We start from the raw sequence: 26,864 nt of genomic DNA, 5'->3' as shown, positions 1-26,864 counted from the left end.
TCCTTTATCACAGTCAGCTTTCTCTTTCAATCTAAAAGAGGTCAATCATTTCCTCATTTCCATTTTCTCTTTTACCTTGTGGAACTACTTATTAGACAGACTGAAACAACTGGACCTAGCCTCCATCTCACAATATTTTTTTCTCATATGTGCAATGACTTGTCCCTCTGAGTTACATGCTAGAACTCCTTGGCTTAACCTCCTAGCTCACTAATTCACTCTTCAATAGTACCTATATTCTGCTATTTGGTGTATCTCCCAAGATTCTCATTTCCACAGGTGATCAAGCTTATTTTATCTTATTTTAAGGAGACATGAGGATATTAATTATACTAATTCAAAAATCTTGTTTAACTCTGAGGAATCATATCTACATACTCTGCCATTCATATACTATCTGCTTCTCTCCTTGTCTTTAAGAACAAAGAACCCAAAAGGGATCACCTAAGAGGGTTGGTTAGTATACCAATCTCCCAGAGAGCCTCCTGTATCTGAAAGATGAGCCTTCCAATTATTCAGGACCATTAGATATGTGAGTGTTAAAGGAGGGAGGAGGAATCCCAAAAGGATCCATATCTTAAACAGTCTTTGAAAGCTCTAGTATACTTGAAAGAATAAAATCTGAGTTTCTTCTAATTATGATTTGATTTTGCTTTTTTAATTCTTTCATGAACTTTCATTATTAGCCTCTGTTACACTGTTTTCCTTTCCCATATTCATTAAAAAAACTGACCTATTAAAAAACTCATTCTTGGTTCAGACAAATGTTTTCTAAATGAGGTTTTCCTAATCTATGATATTACAATATAAAATAAACATCATTCAAACAATAATATGATGCAATATTACTTTATAATATTAAATAGTTACACAATGTTTAACTACAACCAGAAGCATGAATACTTACATGCTGTAAGAGGAACAACTCCCAACCATGCGAAGGCCACAAGTGTATAATGAAACCAATATCTTATTGCAGTACCAATACTTGTAACCAGTCCAGCAAATATGTCTTGAATTGGAAGCCGTGAAGGCATATCTGGAGAATATACTATAAGAGGAAAAAAGTACATATAATTTCATGAAGATTTAAAAATAGCTTAACTCCTAAATATAAAATAGGCATGAATTAAACTTTTAATATTTGAATTATGCTTAATTTTTTTCCTATAAAAACAATGAATCAAGTAGTACAATATTACATTTACCCAAGAAATCATTTATGAGGCAAATCAAATGTGAAATGTGACAATTAATCCCAAAAAAGGACTCTGAGCAGGAAAAAAGATTATTTCACATCCTTCACTCAGCCACGAACTTCATACCACATTCATTTACACATATTTTAGCATTCAAACAGTATAATTATCTGGTTTCTCAAATTTATTATAAAAGATCAGATAAAGCAAACAGGAGCAAAAGATGGAGCAGATGGCATGTCATCAAAAAAGAACTCCCCCCAAATATAAGCATTAGACACAGCACTCAAACAGCACAAATAATCTGCAGCAGAGCCATTTCACGTGGGAGCAAACAACCCAATGACATTTGTCAGCCACCTTCCAAATTTTAGTATAATATTTAAAATTTCAAATGATTAATTCAGATCTTCCCACTGCTCTGCAAAATGTGGTTGGTTCAACACACTCAGAAAAAGAAAGGTTCTACCAAATTTTAGAAAGATTCCCTTCTAAGATGGTTCCAGTAAAAACTAATGCTTATTAAAAAGCTCCACCATAAGTAACTCAGAAAGGACATATAGGAAGAACAACTCTTTCTCCAGTGAAGCCTAAACAAGGAATTATGATATATAAGGTTTTAAAACTATGATCTAAAATGATCTAAAATTTGCAAGAACACTATCATAAACTGTTCACACCTATAAACAATAAACAATTAACAAATGGCAACTTTTACAACCCACCCACAGATCACTGACTTCAAAGGATATTAAGTATATGAGAGCAAGTCATTAAACCAGTAATAAAGAGTTTTTGAGAAAGATGAAGGAAACACATGTCAAATGAAAACTAAAATATACAAAACAAGTTCTTATTGGCCTCAAAGTAAAAGCCCACATGAGTATTTTCTATCAACTGCACTTCATGAAGACATTCAAACTATTTAGCCTTAGTCTTAACCAGCTGTAGAGCTTTTCTGTGCTACAGAAATTAAAGACCACAGAACAACAGAATTAACATTTTTTGATGGTGATGAATGCTCCAAAAGTGAAAATGTAATAACTTTAATCATTTATATTCATCAAATAAAAACAAAGTGAAACTAACACTCATTTACAGCATTTACACTGAGCAGCTCAAGGTGCTTTTAAAAAAGAACTAAAATACAAAAAAACCTTTGTGGGAGGAAGGCAATGTAATGAGATCCCAGAAGAAAAATTATGCTTCAAATTTTTAAAAATTTACCAATATAGTCCTCTATTTAAGATGAATGATACTGAATATTAATCAATAAGCACGGGAATTTTAATTAAAATTTTCAAGACCTGCAAAATATTTACTAGAAGCTTAAGAAATATTGGGCTTAATAGTCTCATGGAAAAAAAATACTTAAAACTTTATCTTTTTTTTTTTTTTTTTAAGACAGAGTCTCGCTTTGTTGCCCGGGCTAGAGTGAGTGCCGTGGCGTCAGCCTAGCTCACAGCAACCTCAAACTCCTGGGCTGAAGTGATCCTACTTGCCTCAGCCTCCCAAGTAGCTGGGACTACAGGCATGCGCCACCATGCCCGGCTAATTTTTTCTATATATATATTTTTAGTTGTCCAGATAATTTATTTCTATTTTTAGTAGAGACAGGGTCTCGCTCAGGTGGTCTCGAACTCCCGACCTCGACCTCGAGCGATCCACCTGTCACGGCCTCCCAGAGGGCTAGGATTACAGGCGTGAGCCACTGCGCCCGGCCAAAACTTTATCTTTATTATTATTATTCTAACCTATACAATTCTAACTCAAAAGATAGTCCAAATTTGAATATTATTGGATATTTGATGAAATCACAACATCACTCTTCATTTTTCTAGGTGAATAATGGTACTATATTTATGTTTTTAAAAGAGAATCCTTGCTTTTTAGAGATACATAATGAAATATGTACAAATAAATTATAAATGATGGGACTGTTCTATAGTAAAAAGGATGGAGAGTTGGAGAATGAGAGCATAGGTAAAATAAGACAGGCCCTGAGTTGAAATTAAGTGATGGATACATGTGGACCCATTATACCTTTGCATATGTTTGAACTTGTCTGCAATTAAAAGTAAAAACAGAAACATCCTACAAATTAAATCTCAGACACACACGTGTATGTGTGTGTTAAAAAATGGTATGCAGTTTTAAAAATATTTTCCTAAACAGAAGAGCAATACTTCCTATTACTATTGAAGACAAGTTAAAAATAGGGGCTTTAAAACTGCTTAAACACCTTAATGCTGACAGTAATAACCAAGAAAACGCAGTGAAAACTTCTAAAGAACTTACTTGGTGTGAAAGCAAATCTGTGCTTGCATAATTCACAGTATTCTTTTCGACTGTGTTTCAGCCACTGAACTAAGCTGTAATTACAAATACATTGATAAGTATAGTGTTAACAACAAAGAAATATTAAGGTTTCATTGAAAACTAATGTTCTGCTTTTATTAGAACTTTACGTATCACAGAGCTTTTGCAATTTCAAATTTAGAATATTCCTAACTTTTTATAACTGATTTCTAAGTACAGAACTACAACAGCTAAAGATAAAAACAATATGTACTCCTACTATTAAAAAGGTTCAATTAATCTAAATTGTAATCTCCTCAAAGCTAAATGAATATGAAAGAATTTCCAAGCATTAACATCAGTTCCAATACTGGTCTGATAATAATGATGCCTGATAGCTAGGTCTGAATCCTGGTTCTGCCATTAACTGTGTGGCCATTAGCTGTGTGGCCTAGGACAAGTTATTTAACGTTTCTATGCTTCAGTTTCCTCATCTGCATAATAATATTCCACTTCATAGTTTTCTTGTAAGGATTAAATGAGTTAAGATGTGTAAAGCAGTGAGAAAAGTTCTTGGCACAAAGCACTTCATAAACGTAAGCCATAATTATGCCAAGAAAAACTAGAAAACCATAACACTTCCAATGGACAAAATAAGCTCTCCACGGCAGAAATAAACAAAAGGGTATTCACATGCACCTGGAAGACAGTGTATCAAAGTAATAGGCATGGTATTAAGAATTATGGAAAAATTATTTTCCAAATGTCTGGATTTTTACAATAAAAGTTTTAAAAATAACTAATTATAGATAAAATTCATTGAAATGATCCCTCTTACTGACAAAACTGAAGCTCAGACTTAAAACAATTTTCTAAAAGTATGACTTCATGTTGTATGCCTGTATCAAAACATCACATGTACCCTAAAGATACACAACTATTATGTATTCATAATAATTTAAAAAATACAAGTATGACTTACCATTCTTGATGTATAAACTTAATACTGCCAGTACATACACAAGGATGATAAAGAGGTTTCTCAGGTGTTCCTTCCGATCGACACACTCTACATATGTCTGTTAATGAAAAATAAAAATTGAATTTCCCTTGGTTATAACTTTTATGACAACAGACAACCAAAAACTAAAATATTGCATGTAAAGCAAGAATCTATCACTTGGCAAAACATTAATCAATAGCTCAGAAAACTGAAAATTGTGATTAAGATGATATTCAAATACATTATCCGAAACTAAAAACTTTCTTAAATAGACCACACACGGTGGCTCAAGTCTATAACCTCTAGCACTTTGGGAGGCGAGGCAGGAGGATCGCTCGAGGCCAAGAGTTCAAGATCAGCCTGAACAAATTAAGGAGATCCCCGTCTCTATTTTTTTAAAAATTAGCCCAGCGTGGTAGCATGCACTTGTAGTCCCAGCTACTTGGGAACATGAGGCAGGAGGATCTCCTGAGCTCAGGAGTTTGAGGTTGCAGTGAGCTATGATGACAGCAGTGTACTCTAGCCTGGGCTACAGAGTGAGATCCTGTCTTTAAAAAAAATAAAATATAAAATAAATAAATAAAATCCTAAATAATGTATCAAAACATAAGTCGTTCCTTTGAACGAGAGCTCTGTAAATAAATCCTAGTTGAAAATACCAGTAAGAGTTGGTTTTATTTAAAACTGCACTCTCCTATAACTAACAAATACTTAACACAGAAATATGCAAAACCAGGTCACCATCGTGTGCGTGCCTGTGTGTGTTTTAGTACAGGTCCCACTCAGTCGCCCAGGCGGCGCGCGGCGGGCCCTATCACAGCACTCCGCAGCACCAAACTCCAGGTTCAAGCAATCCTCCTGCCTCGGCGTCCCAGAGCGCTGGGATTACAGGCGCAAGCCACCACGCCCCGCCAGTGTCCCAACAGTTTTAAACTCCAGCCCTAACAGGTTAACAGTTAAAAGTCCTAATAGTTTAAACCCCACAAAAACACGTTAGAGAAGTTAACGTTGTAACGGTAGCAGACAGGCACAATAAACAGTCCTTTCGCATCACGTCCCCACGAAAGAGCTAGAGCTAGAAAGCCAGAGCTGTGCGCATGCGCATACGTGTGCGCACGCACTCACTCGCGCTCAGAATTCGGAAAGAGAGGACACCCAAAAGCCACGAAGGCGCCAGACCACAGAGAGGTGAGCCAGAGGCTGCGTTAAGCAGAAGGGCTGAAGGGTTCGCCGCCAGAGGATTGCAGCCTGTCCCTCGCGGCCAGCACCAAGCAGTGCTAGGGCCACATCTGCCTTCCTGCCTGGAGTGGCCCGCAGTGGCCTGTGATGCAGCACCACAGAGGATCCCAAGGAACCCCTAATGATGCTTCACACTGGCAACTGACCCTTTGCACTCTCACTCCCTGGCTCCTTAAAGCTTCTTGCAACTTTTATTTAGGTGGTCTTCTCTGCTACTCATTAGGGTCAATTGCCAATCCCAAGTGGCCAAGGGGGGTGGGGGAAATGGGCAGTGTGCACAAGGGACAGGGACTTAATGCAGGCTTTTGACCTGCTCTCTTACAGGGAATTCCTCATTAATGGGAAATAACTGCAATCCTGACCCCCATCACTAATGGAATCAAGGGATCTGACTGCCTAACTGGCTGGCTGCTCAATCTCTGGTGGCTCAATGCCACTTGTCTAAACTAAAGGATACCAAGCACTCAGTGACGCCTACTGGACTGGTTAGCATGGTAGTCTCCCTGGTTATCAATTAACTAGGCAAATCTCTCCATCAACATAGAAAAGTCAAATAGCACCCCCACCCATGGAAGAACGATCAATGATCAATCAATCCTGTCCACAATGGAGCCAGGGGAGGTAGCCCATATTGAGTCAAATGAAGCGCAGATTCCACTGCAGGTGCCTTTCAATTTCAGCTTTGGAACCAGATCTTCCCCTACCACCATCCAAAGGACTTTAGTTTCCCAGAATCTGCCAGTGGATCAGCATCATCACCGTTTACGGTCAGAATTACACAGGACCTTCACCTCTTTAAACCTCCCACTTTCACCTTCATCTTTAATTAATGAAAACATCCTTGGCAAAAGCTTTCACTCTGGTCTGTCTTAAGCTGGCCCAAGATTTGACCTCTAGCTACACAATATTGACACCCCTATTGTCCTGCTTAATCAGCCTCCTCAAAGTTCCCACATAAACAAAATAGAACCAACCTCCCGTTCCATGATTCCAACCAGCGGTATCCAGGTAGCCAGCACAATGAACATTGTAATTTTCTCCCAGGGTGTGCTTCCACCCCAGAGAAACAGCTAAAAGCTCATAAGGTGCCCAGAGGCAAGGAGTGGAAACTTCCTCAGGGTGGACCTTGAGTAGAGCCTAAGATCCAAGTACAAACATTTTATTAATATTTGCACCAAATTCAATACACGGCATTGAAACTGGGATCATCATGGCTGCCAACACCAGACTTGCCCTGAAATACATCTTCCTTAAAAGGATTTAAAGTACACTCATTCCAATTACAAGGCCTTAAAAGAGTTCTGTTTTTTTATCATCATTGCCCTCCCGGTTTCAGTTTCGCAGTGGGTAATTTGCACACCTGCTGCCTTCCTTGGATGGGGTATTACTCCATAAGGATCTCTCTGCAGAACTGAACGGAACCGAGATTCCTCAACACCTGGATTCCCAGTCACCGTGGTCACCAAGGTAGGCACTGCAACTGCCATCTAAAAGTGCCATAGGGCCGTGCAATTGCTCTAGGTTACCTAGAATCACCAAGACCACTGGCCGCTGTGGGCACGTATTAGCTCTAGAGTCACCAGTTACCCAGGTAGCTTAATGCACATCCAAAGCCATTCACAACATCACTGTAGAGTACTTAGATGCCCGTGGATTAACTTTTGAGACAACAAGTACTACTATGCGGTCTACCAGGCAGGATGGGTATGAGTGCAGACGGGCAGACACAGGGTCCAATCTCCCCAGCCTGCCCTCCACTGCAGAAATAGGAAGTAGAACATAGCAGCTACAGCCTGGCAAAGGGACACCATGCAGATGGGGACAGCAGGCACATAGCCACACTCACATGAACGAGAGTTGCCACATCGCCCTCCAGGAACAAGGTGACTGGTTGGCCACTGAATATGGACTGAGGTAGGGCAAGAATAGCCCTTACTGGCACACCGCTGCCTGTGAGATGCAAGGACAATAGGAGGAGCGATATCCATGTGGATATAGCTGGCTGGTAGTTTGGTGGGCTTACACCACGATGCAGACCTCCCCCACGTATGCCCCCCAGGAGACCAAGCGCCGTGTGGCCTGAGAAAGCTGCAGACGAGAGCAAAAGCAGCAGCAAACTCCAGGGAGCACTCTCCCATAAGAGGCAATGCTCACTCACTCCAAGGATCCAAGGAGTTGGCCAGCAGGCAAGTGACAGAACTCGGGGAGAGGGGATATGGAGGCAGAGATACCAGATCTCTCCACTTAGAGATGGAGACACACATGCATTAACCTGGACACTGATTTTTCAGAAGATCTCCACCCTTCTGAATGACAAAACCAACAAACACAATACTAAGCAAACACAACTCTAAAATCAAGCCCTGGGGCTCTTCTTGGCCTAGAGTAGAGAACTGGGATCCCTGGGGTTCAGAGTTGCTCACTCAGAGATTGTAAGTTCAAAACCATTTTCATAGTAACATTAAGATTTTCTTTTTTACTCTCATTGTCTTGCCACTTTACAGTGGTGTTCTCTGGAGATTATATGAGACAAAAGAATGAATGCAGGCACAGATGGAAAAAAATCCAACTGCTTCCCATTAAACCAAACATTAAAAAGATTTGCAAATATAAAATATATCCACTTTTCTCACCAAATTTGGGGGTTTGGAATATAGTTATTTTCATGAAAAAAATAGTGTTTATAATAACACACAATGAGTGTGTTAACATTTTTAAGTGAAATAAATAAATATTTCCAAAATTGTTCTTCAAGGAGTTCTTCAAGAAGAAGAACAAGTGCATTAATCCATTTGTTACTTTAAATAGTCTTGATTCTATGAAAACAATGGCAGACCATGTCTCTAGTGGGAAAAAACATCCTAAAGGCAATTCTAACATACCACTATTCCCAAGCAGTAATTAATAACTCTTAAAAATCTTCCTTTTTATCTATTTTCACATTTAGCCAACTGTATAATGAAATACAAATAATTCTAATAAATGGGTTAATATGCATTCTCTATTGCTATAGGCTTTTAAGTCAAAATATGTTTTATAAACTATTAAAATGATCATTTATTTAATAAAGCATTATTTTCATTAACAACCTTACATAGACGTGATAAAAGAATAAAAATCTTTAAGTTATTGTAGTGTCTGCCCCCCCACCATTGGGTCTTAGGAGAAAAAGGAAGATAAAGTAAAGGAAAATTAATTTTGTCCTAGCTCCTCAAAATAAATCCAAATTGATGTTTTCTTAGTCTCAAAATTAATCTTAATTAACTAGCATTTGATCTTTCATGTCTTTTAATTCCTATTTGGTATAATGTACTTAGGACTTTTAATGAAGGCATTTAAAAAGACTACAGACATTCCCTCAAACAGTATCAAAAAAAACACAAAAATTTTGATTGACAGTAAAAACTACCCTTTATTTAGTGCCTAGTATCTTTAGACAGTTTTAAGCACTCTGAATGCATTATTTCATTGATCCTAATACTCATAGTTTGGGAAACGGGGGTTGAAAGGGGTAGGGTAAGGTAACACATCCAAGGCAACATAGAACTCAATAGAAAACAGTATGTGAGCGATCTGAGATATTACTGAATTGTCACATCCAAAACCTGATTCCATTGCAGTTACTGAGACTCAGGTAAATTATCAAGCAAGTGAGGAGATGTGGACTAAAAACTTAACTCCCAGTTGTAAAACAGTACTCCATTTGACCTTATCATACTTCCTCCCCAACTACCTTCATCATATGATCAAGTTATATTGATGTTTTATTTTTTAATAATGCCAATATTCTAGTTACCTTTACTATTTGTTCCTCCAACTTTATTGTATTCTCCCACTTGTACAGTAGAATGCTCCCTCTAGTAAAACACATTATATTAATGAACTATAAAGGATAAAAAAGAACTAAGTAGTATGGCAGTTAATTAAAAAGTAGTTTTATGACTACCCAAGCTGAATATTTCTACACATTTTACCAAGTTCTATTTCTTTATCTGTTCAAGTTCCTTGTCCAGCTTACTAATTTGGGTCTTAACAATGTTAAACAAACAAAAAAAAAAAAAAAAAAAAGGGAAAAGATCTGAACACATACTCCACCAAAGAATACAAATAAAACAAATGTTGCAGTCATTCAGGAAATGCAAATTAAAATCACAATAAAATGGTGATGAATGTACAACAATGTGTACTTAATGCTAAGTTACATAATTAAAAATAGCTAAAATAGCAAATTTTGTTATGTACACTTTACCACAATAACTTTTTTAAAAAAATCATAGTAAGATACCACTACACACCTATGAAAATGGCAAAAAGGAAAAAAAAGTACTTTTACCATACAACCCAGCAATCCTACTCATAGGTATTCAACCCAGTAAAATTAAAACTTACAATCACACAAAAACCTGTGTGAATATGTATAATGGTTTCATTCATAATGCCCCAAAACTGAAAACAACCAATGAAAGAATTCCACAACTGGGTACAGACAGACAAACTATGGTACATCCCTACAACAGAATACTAAGCAATAAAAAGAAATTAACTACTAATACATGCAATAATATGGATAAATCTCAAACTCGTTATAATAAGTTAAAAGAAGCCAGACTCAAAGGCTACATGCTATATGACTGTATTTATATTCTTATCTCTCCAGGTTACTATCATTACTAAATTAACAGTTCACCTGTACTGCTGGTCCTGGAAGCCTGAACACTGCATTTTCTGGCCTCCTTGCTGAGTTAGATTCTGTCAATGAAAAGCACTTCTGTGAGATCAGAAGGAGAGGAAAGGGCAAAACCATTTTCTACTTCTGGCTCTAAAAACCAGCCGTGGCAGCTAACTGTAGGTACTGGGGACTCCTGCAGCAGTTACAGAACTACCATCATGGTGGTGATTCTGCCAGCAGCAGTGGGCAACTTCCAGCTTCAGCAGCATAGGCAACAATTCAAATAGTTTCAGCAAAAGTGAGCCAGTTATCAATGTGTCTCCTCTCAGCTCCATTTTTTTTTTTTGGCACTTAAACTTTGTCAGTAGAGGGAGCTGGAGGGACATCCTAGAGGCAAGAGGAAGGGGGCATTCTTACTCCTGCAGTCAGTAGGTTTGTTTTAATGACCACCTTCCTTCTTCCCACAGCCCTACCGATGAGGACCCGGCACACTCCAGGCTTTGCACAGGTATACACAATGATATCCCAACTTCCTCTGCATGCCCACCCATCAACCTTGGCTCACCTGCACCCTGGAGGGTTGTTTCTTGCTCCTGCAAAAAAGTGCTATACCACTTTGCATTCCACCAGCAGTATATGAAAATTCCAGTTGCTCCACATCCTCACCAATACTTGGTATAGTCAGTTTTTATATTATTGTTTTAGCTACTTCAATAAGTATGTAGTGATATCTCATTGTAGTTTTAACTTTTAAAGCTTTATGCAGACATAATTTGTATATCATAAAGTTCGCCAACTTAAGTGTACAAGTCAATGGTTTTGAGTGTATTTACAGAGTTGCACAACCATCACCATAATCTACTTTGAGAACACCATCATCCCAAAAAGAAATCTCGTAACTACTGGCATTCACTCTTCATTCCATCTGCTCTCCTCAGCCCCAGGCAACCACTAGTCTACTTTCTCCCTCTATAGATTTGCCTATTCTGGACATTTCATACAAATTGGACCATATTAAAAAAAATGTGATCTTTCATGACTGGCTTCTTTCACTTATCCTAATGTTTATGAGGTTCATCCAATATGTAACATGTATCAGTACTTCATTCCTTTGTATTGTTGAATAATATTCCATTTTATGGATAGACCACATTTATCCATTCATCAGTTGATAGACATTGGGTTGTTTCTACTGTTTGGCCAGTATGAATAATGCTGCTATGAACACTCACATACAGTTTTTGGTGTGAATGCATGTATTTTGAATTCTCTTGAGTATATAACTAGAGATGGAAATGCTGGGTCATATGGTTACTCAATTTAATTTTTAGCTACCAAAATCAGTCGTACCATTTTACATTCCCAATCAGCAACAATTGAAGTTTCCAATTTCTCCACAATACTAACCAACACTTATTATCTGTCCCTTGTCATTATAGGCATTCCAGTGGGTGTGAGGTGGCATCTCATTATGATTTTGACTTGCATTTACCTAATGATTAATGATGCTCAGTATCTTTTCATGTGCTTAATAGCCATGTGCATATATTCTTTGGTTAAGTGTCTAACCAAATCTTTGGGTCATTTTTTAAACTGGGTTATTTGCTTTCTTATTAAGTTTTGGGAGTTTTCTATGTACTCTAAGTCCTTTACTAGAAATGTTTTTACAAAAATTTTCTGTGGTCTGTTTTCATTCTCTTAACTGTGTCTTTCAAATTTTAAAAGAAGTTCATCATCTTGATGTCATCCAATTTATCAACTTCTTCCTGTACATATAGTGCTTTTGGTGCCATACGAAAGAAATCTTTGCTTAAGCCAAGATCACAAAGAATTTCTCCTATATTTTCTTCCAGAAGATTCATAGTTTTAGGTTTTTCAGTTAGAGCTAACATCTCTTTGAGTTGTTTTTAGTACATAGCACAGGTTATAGCTCAAAGTTCATTTTTTTTTGCCTATGTATATTCAATTATTTTAACATCATTTATTGAAAAACTGCATTTTCTCCATGGAATTGCTTTTGCACTTTTGTCAAAAACCAACTGTCCACATATGTGTGGGTCTATTTCTGAACTCTCTTATCTCATACTATCAAACCAATGTATTTAAACAGTTGATTTAATTTTTAAAAGTTAATTGACATGTTTTCACATACAACATTGATTAAGAACCTACCACTTGTTAAGTTTTGGCATAATATCAAAGAAGAACATACAAAATTATCTGAAAATAAGACTCATCTTTCAAATCATATATCTGTGTGAAGCCAAATTTTCATGTACCTTAACCAAAACATATGGTAACAGAGTAATTGCAAAGGCAGAGATGAGAATCCAACTGTCTTCTTATAATCTAGACATAAGAGAGAGATGCAAAAATTTAAAACAATGCTACTCTTCTCACTACAGATTTTTGTCTTGAGAAATATACTTATTTATCATAAAGTTATATTTGTAAACAAAAATCCTTAAGGTCCTCAATTTTAAGAGTGTAAAAGGGCTCTGAGACCAAACTGAGAACCATTGCTCTGTATATCAATGGTCTTGAGACTGTTCCGTTCAATAGAAGTGTCTCTAGGCACTTTGCAATGTCTTAATAGGGAAATGAAATTTATACAAGAAACATTGTTGGCATAGGTCCTAGGTACATGGTAGGTACATATTCAATGTTTGGTAAATCGAGAAGAAAGCAAAAATGCCACGGACTCTCCAAACCTTCTACCTCAAAGTGTTAGAATGGCATGCTAAGAAAGGTAAATTCTACTGTGTGTAAATTCTATTTTATTAACCTGATTCCATCTTTAAGGAATACACCATAAGGTGGGAGTAGGGAAGAAAAAAGACAAAAAAATAAAAAGGATATTATTAATAAAATGAAGTTAAGTTATAAGAATAAGTGTACAGGGAATGCTTCAGTGTCTTCCAAGCCTTCAAGAACTCACTGTTTCTATTATGGGTTGAATTGTGTGTCCCCCACTTACCCCAAAATTCATATGTTGAAGCTCTAACCTCCAGTACCTCAGAATATATTCGTAGAGAGGGTCCTTAAAGAGGTGATTAAATTAAAGTGGGGTCCTGAGAGCAGGCCCTACTTCAATATGACTGATGTCCTTAAAAGAAGATAATGATTAGGACATAGACACAGAGAGACCACGTGAAGACACACGGAGAAGACAACCACATACAATGCCAAGGAGAGAGGCCTCAGAAGAAACCAACCCTGTCAACACCTTGGTCTCAGACTTCTAGCCTCCAGAACTGCAAGAAAATGAATTTCTGTTGTTTAAGCACTCAGCCTGTGATACTTTTTGTTATGGTAGCCCTTGCAAACTACAACAACATCTAAAACTGGACTTATCTCTTCCCATTCCTGGCTGATGAAAAGCTCTTTAAAAATCAATCACTTTTAACCCTTCCTCTCTTAATCACCTCATCAATTACTATGGTCTATTAATTTTCCTCATACCTTGGTCTGTTTCTTCTTTCCCATTCTTTCCATTCCCACTGCCTTAATTTAAACTCCTATAATATCTTACCTACCCTCCTGCAATAGCATTCTAAAATATAGTCTCAATTAAGCAGCTTTCCTTGGGGTCTTACTTCCTGTTCCCTTTTTAAGAACTCTTTCCATTCTGCCTGTATTACACTAAAAATAGTGATATTTGTGTCCTTACAGGAGAGAAGTAAAACCCACTAAAATACTTCTGGTCTGGAAGAAATAGGAAGTAGGTATCTGGAAGAGGATAGCCCAGCATTAATCATTTACAGCATTTCAACCTAAGTATTCTAGTTCAACAATGTAGCAGGTATCTTTTGGAATGTTTGCCCAGCTCAAGAATAGACACAGCCACTCGTGAGTTTTTTCTTACACTACCTTTTTCCACCACTATCCAGCTACCTGTTCAAGGGCAGGCACTTGACTCAAGATGAGCCAATTAGATTAGCTCCCAGAAATTTAGGTTTAAGGGTCAATCAGGCAAGAAGAGTCATCCCTTAGTATCTGATTTCAGGACCCCTGCAGATACCAAAATCTACACTTGCTTAAGTCTCTTATATAAAATGACACAGTATTTGCATATAACCTATGCACATCCTCCTGTATACAGGTGACCCTTGAACAACTCGAGGTTTAGGGACACCAACCCTTCACACAATTGAAAATTCACATATAACTTTGGACTCCCCAAAACTATTATACTAATAGCCTAATATTGACCCTACCAATAACAAAAACAGTCAATTGACACACATTTTGTGTGTCATATGTACTATATACTGTGTTCTTACAATAAAGCTAAAGAAAATGTTATTAAGAAAATCAGTACTGTACTGTGTTTATTGATACCATAAGTTTATGTCTGTTTAAAAGATGAACTGTCTGAAATGGTGGGCAACCAAAGCTGCAAACCTCAATCTATGACACATATCAAGTAATTCAACTTTTTCTTGTAATGTCATGACTTTTCTGTTTCTTGGGAGCACTTCCAGCATCACTAGGGGCACTTCATATGGGTCCCATGTTGTTATTCAAGGTTTATGGTATTGCACTAAACATGATGAAAAATACACAAGAACCCCAAGAGATCACCTTTTACTGCAATACATAATTTACTGGTGAGATGAACTGCTCACATAGAGATGATTAGTACCACAACATATTTTAAGGGGACACTCAAAACACTTTAGCTCACCACAATAGCAACAGGACGTGGCTACAAAATTATTACAGTAGTACAGTACACATTACAGTTAATTGTTATACAGTTAAAATTTAACACTGCATCTTTATGTTCGGTGTCATGTATGGTCTCTGTGTCTGTGAGTTTTAATAAATTTTAACTTTTTAGGATAGTTTTGTATATATTATGGTAGCAAATGACAAAATAAACTAGCATCTACATTAATGTTATGCATCCATGGCATACCTTTTTCTTAACTTTTTTTTTATAGTTCTAGGCAGGGGTCACCTACAAGTTTTTTCAAATTGCAAATCTCCAAAAAATTTTCCAATGCACATATTGAAAAAAAATCCATGCATAATTGGACCTACGCAGTTCAAATCCATGTTGCTCAAGGGTCAATTATACTTTGAAGCATAACTAGACTACTTATAATACTTAATACAATGTAAATGCTATGTAAATAATTGTTATACTATATTGTTTACAGAATGATGAGAAAAGTCTATACATGTTCAATATAGACACAACCATTCTTTTTTTTCTTCCCTGAGTATTTTCAATCCAAGGTTGGATGAATCCAAGGACACAGAACCCACCGAGACAGAGGGCCAACAGTATATTCAGTAAAGAGTGAAGAGACAATTTATGTCTCACCTCTGCTCAAAACCCTCCCATAGCTCCCTATCTCAATAAAGTAAAAGTCAATGAAAGTCCTAAATGCTCATGCCCCACTGGCCCCATGATATCTGTGACCTCATATTATACTTACTCTTCCCCCAACTCATTTACCCACTGCAGCTACGCTGCTCTCCCGGTTATATCTTGAATACTCTAGGTACGCTCCTATCTCAGAAACTTCACATAGGCTATATTCCCTCTGCCTAGAATGCTCTGCCCACTGAGCATTTGCATGGCTAACTCCTCCTCCTCCTTTGCTCCTCAGCACTTTACTTTCACTGCTATATTTAAAACTGCAAGCCTTGCCCTCATGTCCTGGCACTTCTTATTCCCTCCCAATTTACTGTTCTCTACAGCATTTATAAACATCTAGTTATGCCATATAATTTATTACATTTTTTTTTGTTTTCTCTTCCTTCCCTATCAAGCTAACAATTAGAACATAAGCTCTATGAAAGAAGGGACTTTATTTTGTTCCCTGCCTAGCCTAATTACATAAAATAGTGCCTGGCTCTTAATACGTGCTCAATAAACATTTGTAAAATAAATGCACATTTCCTTGGTCACAAGCATGCCAAAGCAAAGAACATTTATCTGTGGTAAGAAGAATGAAGCAGATATATATAGAAACAGAGATGAAAGACCATATAGTTCTAGAAAGAGGATAACTAGATGTTGATGCTGCCAACTTCTCATCCTTTTAACTCACTTCTTCCAAAATTAAGTTCCCTCAAGTTTTTCCCATAGTGGATTTAGAACATGATCAACTGCAATACACTTCAGCTTCATACCTTTCAAATGAATATGTTCCCTAAAGCATAACAATTGCCTTGGTATCCCATAAAAAAATTACTGGTAAGATTTTGCATTATGTTTGCTAATGTAAATGGTAATTTACCAAAGTGAAAAAAAAATCAGCTTTATATATTTATATATGATTGAGCTTAAATGTGAGCATTCTACTATGGCAAAATGTTTAGTAATATCTTTTTTTTTTTTTTTTTTGAGACAGAGTCTAGCTCTGTTGCCCGGGCTAGAGTGCATGGCGTCAGCCTAGCTCACAGCAAGCTCAAACTCCTGGGCTTAAGCAATCCTTCTGCCTTAGCCTCCTGAGTAGCTGGGACTACAGGCATGTGCCACCATGCATGGCTAATTTTTTAAAATTATATAAAAATATATATATTTCTAAATTATATAAAAAAATATATATATTTAGCTTTCCAGATAATTTCTTTCTATTTTTTTAATAGAGATGGGGTCTTGCTCTTGCTAAGGGTAGTCTCGAACTCCTGAGCTCGAGCGATCCTCCCACCTCGGCCTCCCAGAGTGCTAGGATTACAGGTGTGCGCCACCACGCCCAGCCAATAACATGAGAGTTTCACACATCAATACTTGTTTGTAATGCCTATTCCAATATTGCAGTGCTTTTCCTTTAAAAACATGTTTATCCTTGAGCAAATGACAGATTTTTTCTCAAACTGAGAAATCTCAGTGCTTTACAGGATCAGAATACTAGTCCATAAAAATGGGGAGGCTGCACATCTAAGGTCTCCTCCTGCTCTGAAGTTTAAAGATTTGATGACAGCAGTTTACATAACACACCTGCACTCATACAAATTACATAAAAACAGTAAGAAGAGTTTACCCATCCCTTGCATTATGAGAATGGATTATAAACCTATTGATTTTACAAAAATACAATTTAACACACTAAACTCTTCAGAGATCTGTAAAATCTAGCAAACATTTCTTATGAAAGGGAAAAAAAAAATCACAGAATTCAGTATTGTTTCCTACAAATATAAAACATTCTGACCATTATATACGGTATCACTAGATGAAAGCAACATGTTATTTTTTAAAAGGAGGGAAGAGTTACATTCTATTTGCATGGTCTGTATTTTAGTAACAATCTCTTTGCTCAGAATATTAAAATATTTTTTCTAAAAAACAGAAAGGTAAACCACAATGTTATCAGTATTTTCAACAGTGGGTGATAAAAAGATTTTTTAAAATTTAATTTTCTTTGTGTTCAGACATATTTTCCAGATCTTCCACAAAAAATTGTTTTTTGTACTCTGATAAAAACTTAAATTGCATTTTTTAAATTTACAAAATAATCTATAACTGATTTAATCAATAGAACAGTTGTTTACAAGCTTTTTGACATCTTCACTTTAGCATTTTTAATCTTCTGTTACCCTCCCTTTTCCTTCAAGTGTTATTTCAAGTTAAATTTAAATTCTGAAAATTTCAGAAGTCTTCCAAATTGGAATTTTGCAAAATTCACTTTCATTTCATGACAGTTTCATAAAACAAATGCAAAACAAAGTTTCTGTTAAGTAATATAAATGATTCATTCTATGAGGAATGACAAAAATAAATTATTTCAACATTGGACGCTTGGTATATACTTAAAACCACCTAATGTAAGTATAGAGTCTGACAAACATAAGTTTAAACCTTGCCTCTGCCATTTGCCACCTGTGTGACCTTGGACAAGTTACTTAATCACACTAACCTTCAGTTTCCACATCTGTAAAATGGGGATAATTACCTAGCTAAAAATATTGAGAAAATTAAACGGGATGTATATAAAGTGTTTAGTGAAGTACACATGAGTCCTCAGTATATATTATTTTAATAGGGAACAATGTTCAAGTCAATAAATAAATATCATTTATATCTTATCCTGATTATAAATTTACAACGGAAAAAATATATTTAAGCACCGAAAGTACACTGAAAATATTCCTTCCACAGTCCCGTATACATGCTGAGATTCTGCAATTCCTGAATTACCAATGACGGTTGTGGTTCCATAAACATATGCAAGTACTAAGGTGCCCTGGCTAAAAGAATGGGAATTTTAAGTAATATGCCAGTACATATCAAGTGATAAATATACAAATACATGCCGTACTAGATATACTCATTAAAATTTAAATCCTATGTAGGTGGAAATTTACAAGGACCACCTGTCAAAAAGAATGTAATTCCTAACCTTCAGCAGTTTCACTTTACTAGTTTTTCCAAAAGAGTTTCCAGTGACAATTAGCTTCACCCAGTGTATCTAATAAACTCAAGTGTGATATAATAAAAGAGAGACTATGCGCAGTCAGAATACTTAGGTTTAAATCTGTCTCCTACTACCTGTGTGAACCTTGGACAAGCTATTAACTAAGGGCTGGGGGAGGAGGGTTCACATCTATCATCCCAGCACTTTGGGAGTCTGAGGCCAGACGACTGCTTGAGGCCAGGAGTTCAAAACCAGCCTGAGCAAGAGCGAGACCCCATCTCTCAAAAAAAAACAGAAAAATTAGCTGGACTTGGTGACACACACCTGTAATCCCAGCTACTTGGGAGGCTGAGGCAGGAGGATTGCTTGAGCCCAGGAGTTTGAGGTTGCAGTGCGCTATTATGACGACACTGCACTGTAGCCAGGGCGACAGAGCGAGAACTTGTCTCAAAAGTAAATAAATAAATAAAAATAACTAAACCTAAATTTCCACACCTATGAAAGATAATACCTATCTAATCCACAGGGCTGTTATGAAGATCAAACAGGAATGTACATGACTATGCTTTTGTAAACTGTCAAGTGCCACATGTCACTATAGTTAAGATTTTTTATTAAAGAAAGAGTTCTTTAAAAAATAATTCCAGTTTTATCAACTCATTACACAGATAATACTAAACTTTTTATCACTCATTATTGCACTACACGACAGTATTCGATATTTTCATTTAAAATCGCCAAAAACGTAATCCATAAGGTTGAAAGACACTTATCCCCACATAAATATACCTAAAGTATAAAAGCATTTGCACTGATAACCAGAACATCAAGCAGAATAATTTAGTAATTTCCTCTATAAATTCACTAATTATTTTAGACTCTAAAAACAAACTGCTTAAAAATAACCTACTACCTTCATGGGGGGGAATGCACTTCAATACTCATAAAGTGTACTTTTTTTTGGCTGTTTATATCCTGTGTATTCAGAAGGATCAATTTGTTCCAAATAACCATATCCAAAACACACGCACTCGGAAAACAAACAAAACCCGGCTTATGGGCGTAAAGAATGAAAAACAAAATAAACCCCATCAAAACAAAAGAGCCTCCCTCCTCCGATTAATGTCTTTAGGCCTTCCTCTTCCCCGTTTAGTAAACAAATTCTTTAGGGGTAGGCAAGCAGAGGGCAAGGTTTTTAAATAGGGGTCAGTTCACTTCAGTGGGCCGTCACCTGTCGGGGTATTTTTCGCGAAGTTTCAAAGTCAACAAAGAAGTTTTGTGGCGAGGGGCTAGGGCCTGCATAGCAATGGGCAAAAGGACATAAAGAAAGGCAAAATCGAGTGGGGGAAGGGTGTGGAAAACGCCCCCGTACTTCAAGCAGCAACGACAGCGGCCCCTCCTGCGGGGAAAGGCGCGACGGCGGCGGCGGGGGAAGCCACCCGGTTCCGGGCAGCGGCGCGGCCGGGGCGGGGTCCCCGCCCCCCTTGCCGACGCGGGCGGGAAACGGCGGGGACGCGCGGGGGGTCACCTTCTGCGCCGCGCCGAGGGGCTCAGCCGCCCCTCGCACCAGCACGCGGGCAAACGGCCTGGCCTCCCGCCCCGCCGCGATCCCCCCAGCTCGCCTCGAGCGCCGCCCACCCGCGCGGCTCGGGGCCCGAACCCGGGCGCCAGTGCGAGGGCGCGGGCGCCGCCGCGCAGCCGACTTACCTTCCTCGGCGGTGTCCATCTTGTCTGGGGGGGCGGCGGTGACGCAGCCACGAGGCTCCCGCGGCCGGGGCCCGAGCCTTCCGGCCGGGCGGGGACAAGGGAGGGGGAGGAGGGAAGAAGGGAGAGGGAGCCGGGCCCGGGCAGGTGCGTGTGCTCAGGTGCGAGAGAGGAAGCGTGAGAAAGGAGAGAAGGGGAGAGGGAGAGGGAGACAGGCTGACAGAAAGCGAGCGATAGCGGAGGGGGACGGGCAGGGAGCGCGGAGGGGCGAGGCCTGGGCGGGGCGCCGAGGCGGAAGGGGCGGGAGCGCTCCAACGACAGGTGGCGTCACTTCCGGTGGCGCGCACCCTCGTTCGGCGGCGGGGGCAGGGAGGACTGGCCCGGGAGGGGCGCTAGCCGGCGTGTGAAGGGCCACGTAGGGCGAGGCGCGAAGGCTGCGCGGGAGAACGGGGCTGAAGCCTAAGCAGTAGCCGAGCTTTGATGGCAGCATCTGGAGGGAGAAAGAAGGCGCAGAGCTGCGGGAAGAGAACATGGGCGCGCGCCCGGTGCAGAGGCCGCAGCCTGGCGGCGGCCCAGGCCACGAGCGAGGCAAAGGCCCCCCCATCCTTGGGGTACTTAGCAGTGACTGGAGGCTCTTGTAAAAATGCAAGCTTGAGCCCCCCGCCCCCGCCCCGAGATTCTGCTGCCTCATGTCCAGAGTGAGCCCGGGGTTAAGCACTTTTGTTCAGCACCAGGATGGTTCTGCACGTTTTGAAGAAGTACTAAAAGATAAGTGAAACGAAAAAGACAAAACACTGACTTTACCAAAATTCCTCCCAGGAATACTTCTGCATTTGGTTGGAAGGACTACCTGAAGGTGGAAACATAATCTGTCTCTAAGGGAAATTGGTGCAGATGCCGGGCAGGGCTTTGCGCACTGAGTCAGGGACGCTTGCTTGGGCAGAACTCAAATGCCCATGGAAGAATGATGAAAGGCTGAGTTCTGCCGTCATTACGCCATCCTTCCTCCCTGTAATCTTTGGCTTTTTCCCTGAATGAAGAGATACTAATATTTAGAGAATACATATTAAAAGGGCCATCACATTAGTATTGTCTGATTAGGAAAAAAGTCTTTGCAACCTCAAAAAAATCTTTGAACGATACGCAGATGATTTAGCAAAGATAGATGTAAGAATGCTAGTAGCAACCTCTCCAGTCTAAGTGGAGGAATTGGAAAGACCCTTCCCCCAAGCCTCATCAGAATAAGGCTTGCAGTAAAAATAAGGAAATGGAATCCTTCAGACAGAGAATAGCCTTTGCACAATAATGGAGACCTACTCATTTCAAGGTCTGCCCTTGAACAGACAGCCATTCCTTAAATATGTTTGTATTACCTCCCAAGAAACTAAATTTGAGGGCAGCTCTTTGCCAACCCCGCACCTCTCCGGCTCAAGCCCAACAAGAGCTCACACTCTGTAAGTCCTGTTACCGAGCGCTTCTCAGTCAGGCTGAGACTAGTGGCACAGGTCAGGACCATTCAGAAGGATTCTGAAAGACTGAGATTTGCTGCAGGAAGGACTGGAAGTACTTAAGAGCAGGTATGTGAACCTCCTGGCAGCAGGGTCACGTTAAGATTAGAGGAATGTGTGTGCGAGTAGTGGGGGTGGCTCTCTCCTTTTTTTTTTTTCCTTCCTTTTTGAGGCAGGGTGTCACTCTGTTGCCCAGGCTGGAATGCAGTGGTGTCATAACTCACTGCAACCTCAAACTCCTGGTGGTTCCTCCTGCCTCAGCCTCCTGAGTAGCTGGGACTCCAGAGTGCACCACCACACCTGGCTAACTTTTATATTTTTGGTAGAGATGGTGTCTCACTGTGTTGCCCAGGCTGGTCGCAAACTCCTGGCCTCAAGTGATCCTCTTGCCTCTGCCTCCCAATGTGCTGGGATTACTGGCATGAACCACCTCACTGAGCAGGGCTCCCTCCTTTTGTCTTTAGTTGTCTTCCCTTGTGATGCTCAAAGGAAAGTTAACCTTTTAACCAATTCTCCCTTCTATGTGGTAATACTCTTCTGGAGTTGCCCCAGCCTTTTTTCATTCAGATTTTGGGTGTTGAATATAAAAGTGATAAACCAACATTTGTTGATTCCCTATTATGTGTCAGGCACTGGTCCTCACAACAGCTCTTTGAATATGTAAGTCAGACCTCTTGGTTGCCATTGACAGGAACTCAGCTAAACTGCTAGGCTAACAGGAGACATGTACTGTTGATATGAACATATTGCAAGAAGGGAAGGGGTCTGCTGGGTCTCAGGAACTGCTAGGACCTGAGTCCTTCTCTCTACCCATGCCTCAGCTCTGCTTCTCTCTGCACATTGGCTTCATGCTGTTGGACCAACTTCCTCCACGTGGCTGGAAACAGGCCACCAATAGCTCTCAGTGTCACATCTTCAGCCTAACTGTGAGAAAAGGCTAAGGATGATGATCTCTGGTCCCAAGTTAAAAATTCCCAGGAAAGGAGAGTTAATTGGTCCAGCTGGTTGCCCATCCCTGAACCAAATGATGGTGATGAAGATCCAGGATCTGTAAGAACATGGAAATTATCATGTTCTTGTAACTGTTCTTGTAATATGTTCATGTAAGAACGTGGGCGCTGCTGGATGAGAACAGTGGACACTACCTTGTTGAAGTGGGGAAAGAACATTTCCCACAAGAAGAGGGAGGACCAAATACAGTTCCATAGAATTAGAAGTCTCATTGTTTTCAAATGAGGACACTAATGTTATATGGAAATAGTTTCATTTGCCACACTTTTATCCAAGAAAACCAATGTTAGAATTGGCATAGAATTTTCATCTGAAAAAAATGTTATTCCAATCAAAAAATACAGTTTATTCAAGGCACAGTATACACATGATTCCTGCCTCATTTGTTTGTGTGTGTGTATGTGTTTACTGTACTGTGAGGCTACTATAGTAATGCTGGGTTTCCATAGAGCAATAAAATGAATAAGAGGAGAAATGTAGGAGGACACTGTAATTTTTTGAGCACTAAGTATAATAATAACAAACTAATAATAATAACCAAACTCCCTTATATGTCCAATGAGTATCAATAGCAATCCTGTGAAGTAAAGATTATACATATTTTACAGTTCAGCAGTCAGACACACAGCCGATAAGTAATTAGCCGTCAGCCATACACATAGCAGAAGAGGAAGCAGAATTAGGCACAGGTCTGTCTGACTCCAAATTATAAACCTTACTAGTTTGCCATACCACCTAGCTGCCTAACACTGCCATAAAACTCAACATTTTTACTTGGAGCAAGAGTTTACATTGAAACCCATGACTTTACAAGAATTGCATAGAATTGCTGCTGAAGAAACAGATATGGCAATTAGGTAAAGTACTTTACCATAAGCTTAACATTATTGACACGAACAGATAACTGAAGGCAATTCATGGCATTATCTTCATATTAAACTCTTCCCATTGTCCCTTCTGTTTCTATTTTCTCTTCCCTTCCCATCTTCCCTTCCTTTCCGTCTTTCTTTTTTGTTTCTCTTACCTTCCTACAGTGAGACCCAACAGTGATGAGGCAAAAACATGGGGGCTGAAAGGAGGGGTGTGCAGGTGGCAGAGAGAAGACTGGTATGGTTGGACAATTGATTACATTGAGCAAGTAAGTAAATATATTGAGAATATTGATGACCATATTTCTCATTGCTGAAGAAAATGCAAACATGGAAAGGGGGAAATCTAGAAAGAACCTTTAGGTATTGGATTGGAAATGTAGATATCATTATGAGTTCACGTTTAAAAATGTAAACAGACAGCTATAGAAATAGTTGTATATGGATGTGTGTGCATGTCTGTATTTTATACACACACACACACACACACACACACACACGGACACACATCCAAACAGACACCATTAGGTTTTTTTGATGAATGTTCGGTTTTGGATGGTGTTTCAGCACTTCATCTTTATCCAACCATTGTGCTGAATGCTTGTGGTTGTCAAAAAGAATCCATTTTTCATCACATGTAACAATACAGTGTAGAAATGGTTCACCTTTATGTTGTGACAGCAAAGAAAGGCAAGCTTCCAGACAGTTTCTCTGCTGATGCTTATTTAATTCATGAGGAGCCCATCTATCCAGCTTCTTTACTTTGCCAAGTTATTTCAAATGGTCCAATATTGTTGGAATAGTAATGTCAAACCTTGCTGCTAATTCACCCATTGGTTGAGTAGGATTCGCGCCTGCTACAGATTCAGCCCATCATTATCCACCTTGATCCCAGGTTGCCCACGTCACTCATTTTCAAGATTAAAATCACCAGAACAGAACTTCTCAAACCATCAACATACTGTGCATTAGCCACATCCTTCCCAAACACTTCATTGATAAATTGAGCTGTCTGCGCTGCATTGGTTCCACAACAGAACTCATATTCGAAAATAACACGAATTTTTGACTTATCCATGATTTCACAAAAATTGCTCTACAAAAAAATTTAAAAGATAATCACAAGCCAAAATGTGCATTTGAAAGACTGAGGATGTATCTTCCCACTAAACATAAAACAAGAAGTGTCAAAGTGAAATGTCAGAGATATCAACTGTCAAACTTAGTACTTAAGGAAATCGGACATTTCATACTTAATAACCATATGGTTTTTTTTTTTAATATATATGTGTATGTGCATGCACATATATGTAGCACTAGACACCATGAGCAAGAACTAACAGACAACAGATAGCAGAAACCATCCAAAAACCTCAAGTACAGAAGTTACCAAATAGATTACTGTACTTACTATAACTTTTTTTAAAACAATGATGAAACTATTTTAAAATATTAATTTTTATACTGGAATTACATCTTTTACCACCATTTAAACATAAAGTGAAAAATTTTATTTGTCAACAAATGAGGGTGTGCATGACATTTTAGGGTGCACACAAGCGAAATCTTTGGAGAACTCTGCACTTCTCCATTGATGAGTGCACACCTGTCCTTAAGCATGTGAGAATCTGTGGCCTGTGGCTCCTCAGTGTTGGAGGCCTCATTTCATTTACTGATGTTTTACCAAGGCCAAAACAGGACTTAACTTGAAGTGGGATGTCAGTAAATATTGGCTAGATGAATAATGCATGATTTTCCGGTGATACTTTATGGTCCTGAAATAACAACATGTATATGAATGCCTTTCTTAGGAAGAAACAAATTCATATGATGGCTGAAAAATTAATCCAGTAACAACCATACATTAAGGTTAAGGTGCCTATACTTTAATATCTGGATTTCTTAGTTGTAATGAATTTAATTTCAGTACTTCATGTAGCTATGCTCAACAATGATATACATTGAGTCAAATCAAATAATCAAAATAGAGTACCATGTGTTTCTTATTCTTGACATATTCAGATACAATATTCACATAAAAATTACTTATAATTTAACCCAAGATGTTGCTGAGATGAAGGACTTCAAGAACATAGTTCTTTTTTTCTCCAAACTTTTGTTATAAGCATTTTGAAAAGTTAAAGGAATAATGCAATGAATACCTATGCCCTCAACCTAGATTCAACAATTGTTAATATTTAGCCATATTTATTTTAACTATACTTTTATTTATTTTCTGTATCATTTGGAAATAAAACCATCACCATTCCATAATAATATATAGAATCTAAAGTTTCTCTAATTGTCCCAAGAATGTCCTTTATAATTTGTTTGTTTGTTTGTTTAACAAGGGTCTGATCTAGTTTTATGCATTGCCACTGGTTTGACCTCATGGTCCCCTTAGTCTAGAGTGCTCCCTATGCCTTTCATTTTCTGATGGCAGTGCCTTTTGGAAGACCATGCAGTTGTTTTATGGAATTGTCCCTCATTCTAAATTTGTCTGATTGATTCCTTTTGGTGTCGTTTAACTTGTTCCTTTAGTCCCTGTATTTCCTGTAAACTAGAAGTTAGGCCTAGAGGCTTGATTTGATTCAACTTAAGCATGTTTTACCAAAAATATCTGATAGATGATGATGTGTTTTTCACATTAGAGTACATCAGGAGGCCAGAAAGTCAGGTTTTACCACAATTAGCATTCTGAGTTTAATCATTTGGTTAAGGTAATGACCATCAAGTCTCACCATTTATCAAATAATCTATGGAGTAATACATTGAAGGCACAGTCCTCATATTCTTTCACTCATATCTTTTTCATTAAGTGGAACAGCAAAATTTTAAAATTATTCTTAAATTTGAAATTGCATGTTATCATTAAGAACATTCTTGTTGATATTCATAAAGATACACTTATTTTACAGAACCTCCTGAGATTTACCACAAAATTCTCCCATAATTTTTCCAGTGAGATAAAATCTAATTTTCTGTTTTT

General features: G+C 38.5%; 1 protein-coding gene and 1 long non-coding RNA gene across 3 annotated transcripts in view; one reads left to right on the top strand and one right to left on the bottom strand.

Moving 5' to 3' along the window:
• The window catches only part of MARCHF6 (membrane associated ring-CH-type finger 6), a 75,307-nt gene extending 54,505 nt beyond the window's left edge, over positions 1 to 20,802 (bottom strand). Inside the window, exons 1-4 of the mRNA XM_045566320.1 lie at positions 20,491 to 20,802; positions 4,480 to 4,576; positions 3,498 to 3,571; positions 908 to 1,051 (exon numbers count right to left, since the gene is read on the bottom strand). Coding sequence (XP_045422276.1) covers positions 908 to 1,051; positions 3,498 to 3,571; positions 4,480 to 4,576; positions 20,491 to 20,509 — 334 coding nt within the window. The 5' untranslated portion in view covers positions 20,510 to 20,802. The remainder of the gene's footprint in view (positions 1 to 907; positions 1,052 to 3,497; positions 3,572 to 4,479; positions 4,577 to 20,490) is intronic.
• A 54-nt stretch (positions 20,803 to 20,856) lies between these two features.
• LOC123648381 overlaps positions 20,857 to 26,864 on the top strand; it is a 31,015-nt gene continuing 25,007 nt past the window's right edge. For both annotated transcript variants that reach the window (XR_006738597.1, XR_006738596.1), the window contains exons 1-2: positions 20,857 to 22,064; positions 24,041 to 24,144. This is a non-coding gene — a long non-coding RNA (uncharacterized LOC123648381). The remainder of the gene's footprint in view (positions 22,065 to 24,040; positions 24,145 to 26,864) is intronic.

The sequence above is a fragment of the Lemur catta genome, chromosome 12 (assembly GCF_020740605.2).
Source record: "Lemur catta isolate mLemCat1 chromosome 12, mLemCat1.pri, whole genome shotgun sequence".
In the NCBI taxonomy this organism is placed as follows: Eukaryota; Metazoa; Chordata; class Mammalia; order Primates; family Lemuridae; genus Lemur; species Lemur catta.
Note: the sequence above shows the minus strand (reverse complement) of the source record. Positions and strands in the feature narration are given on the sequence as shown.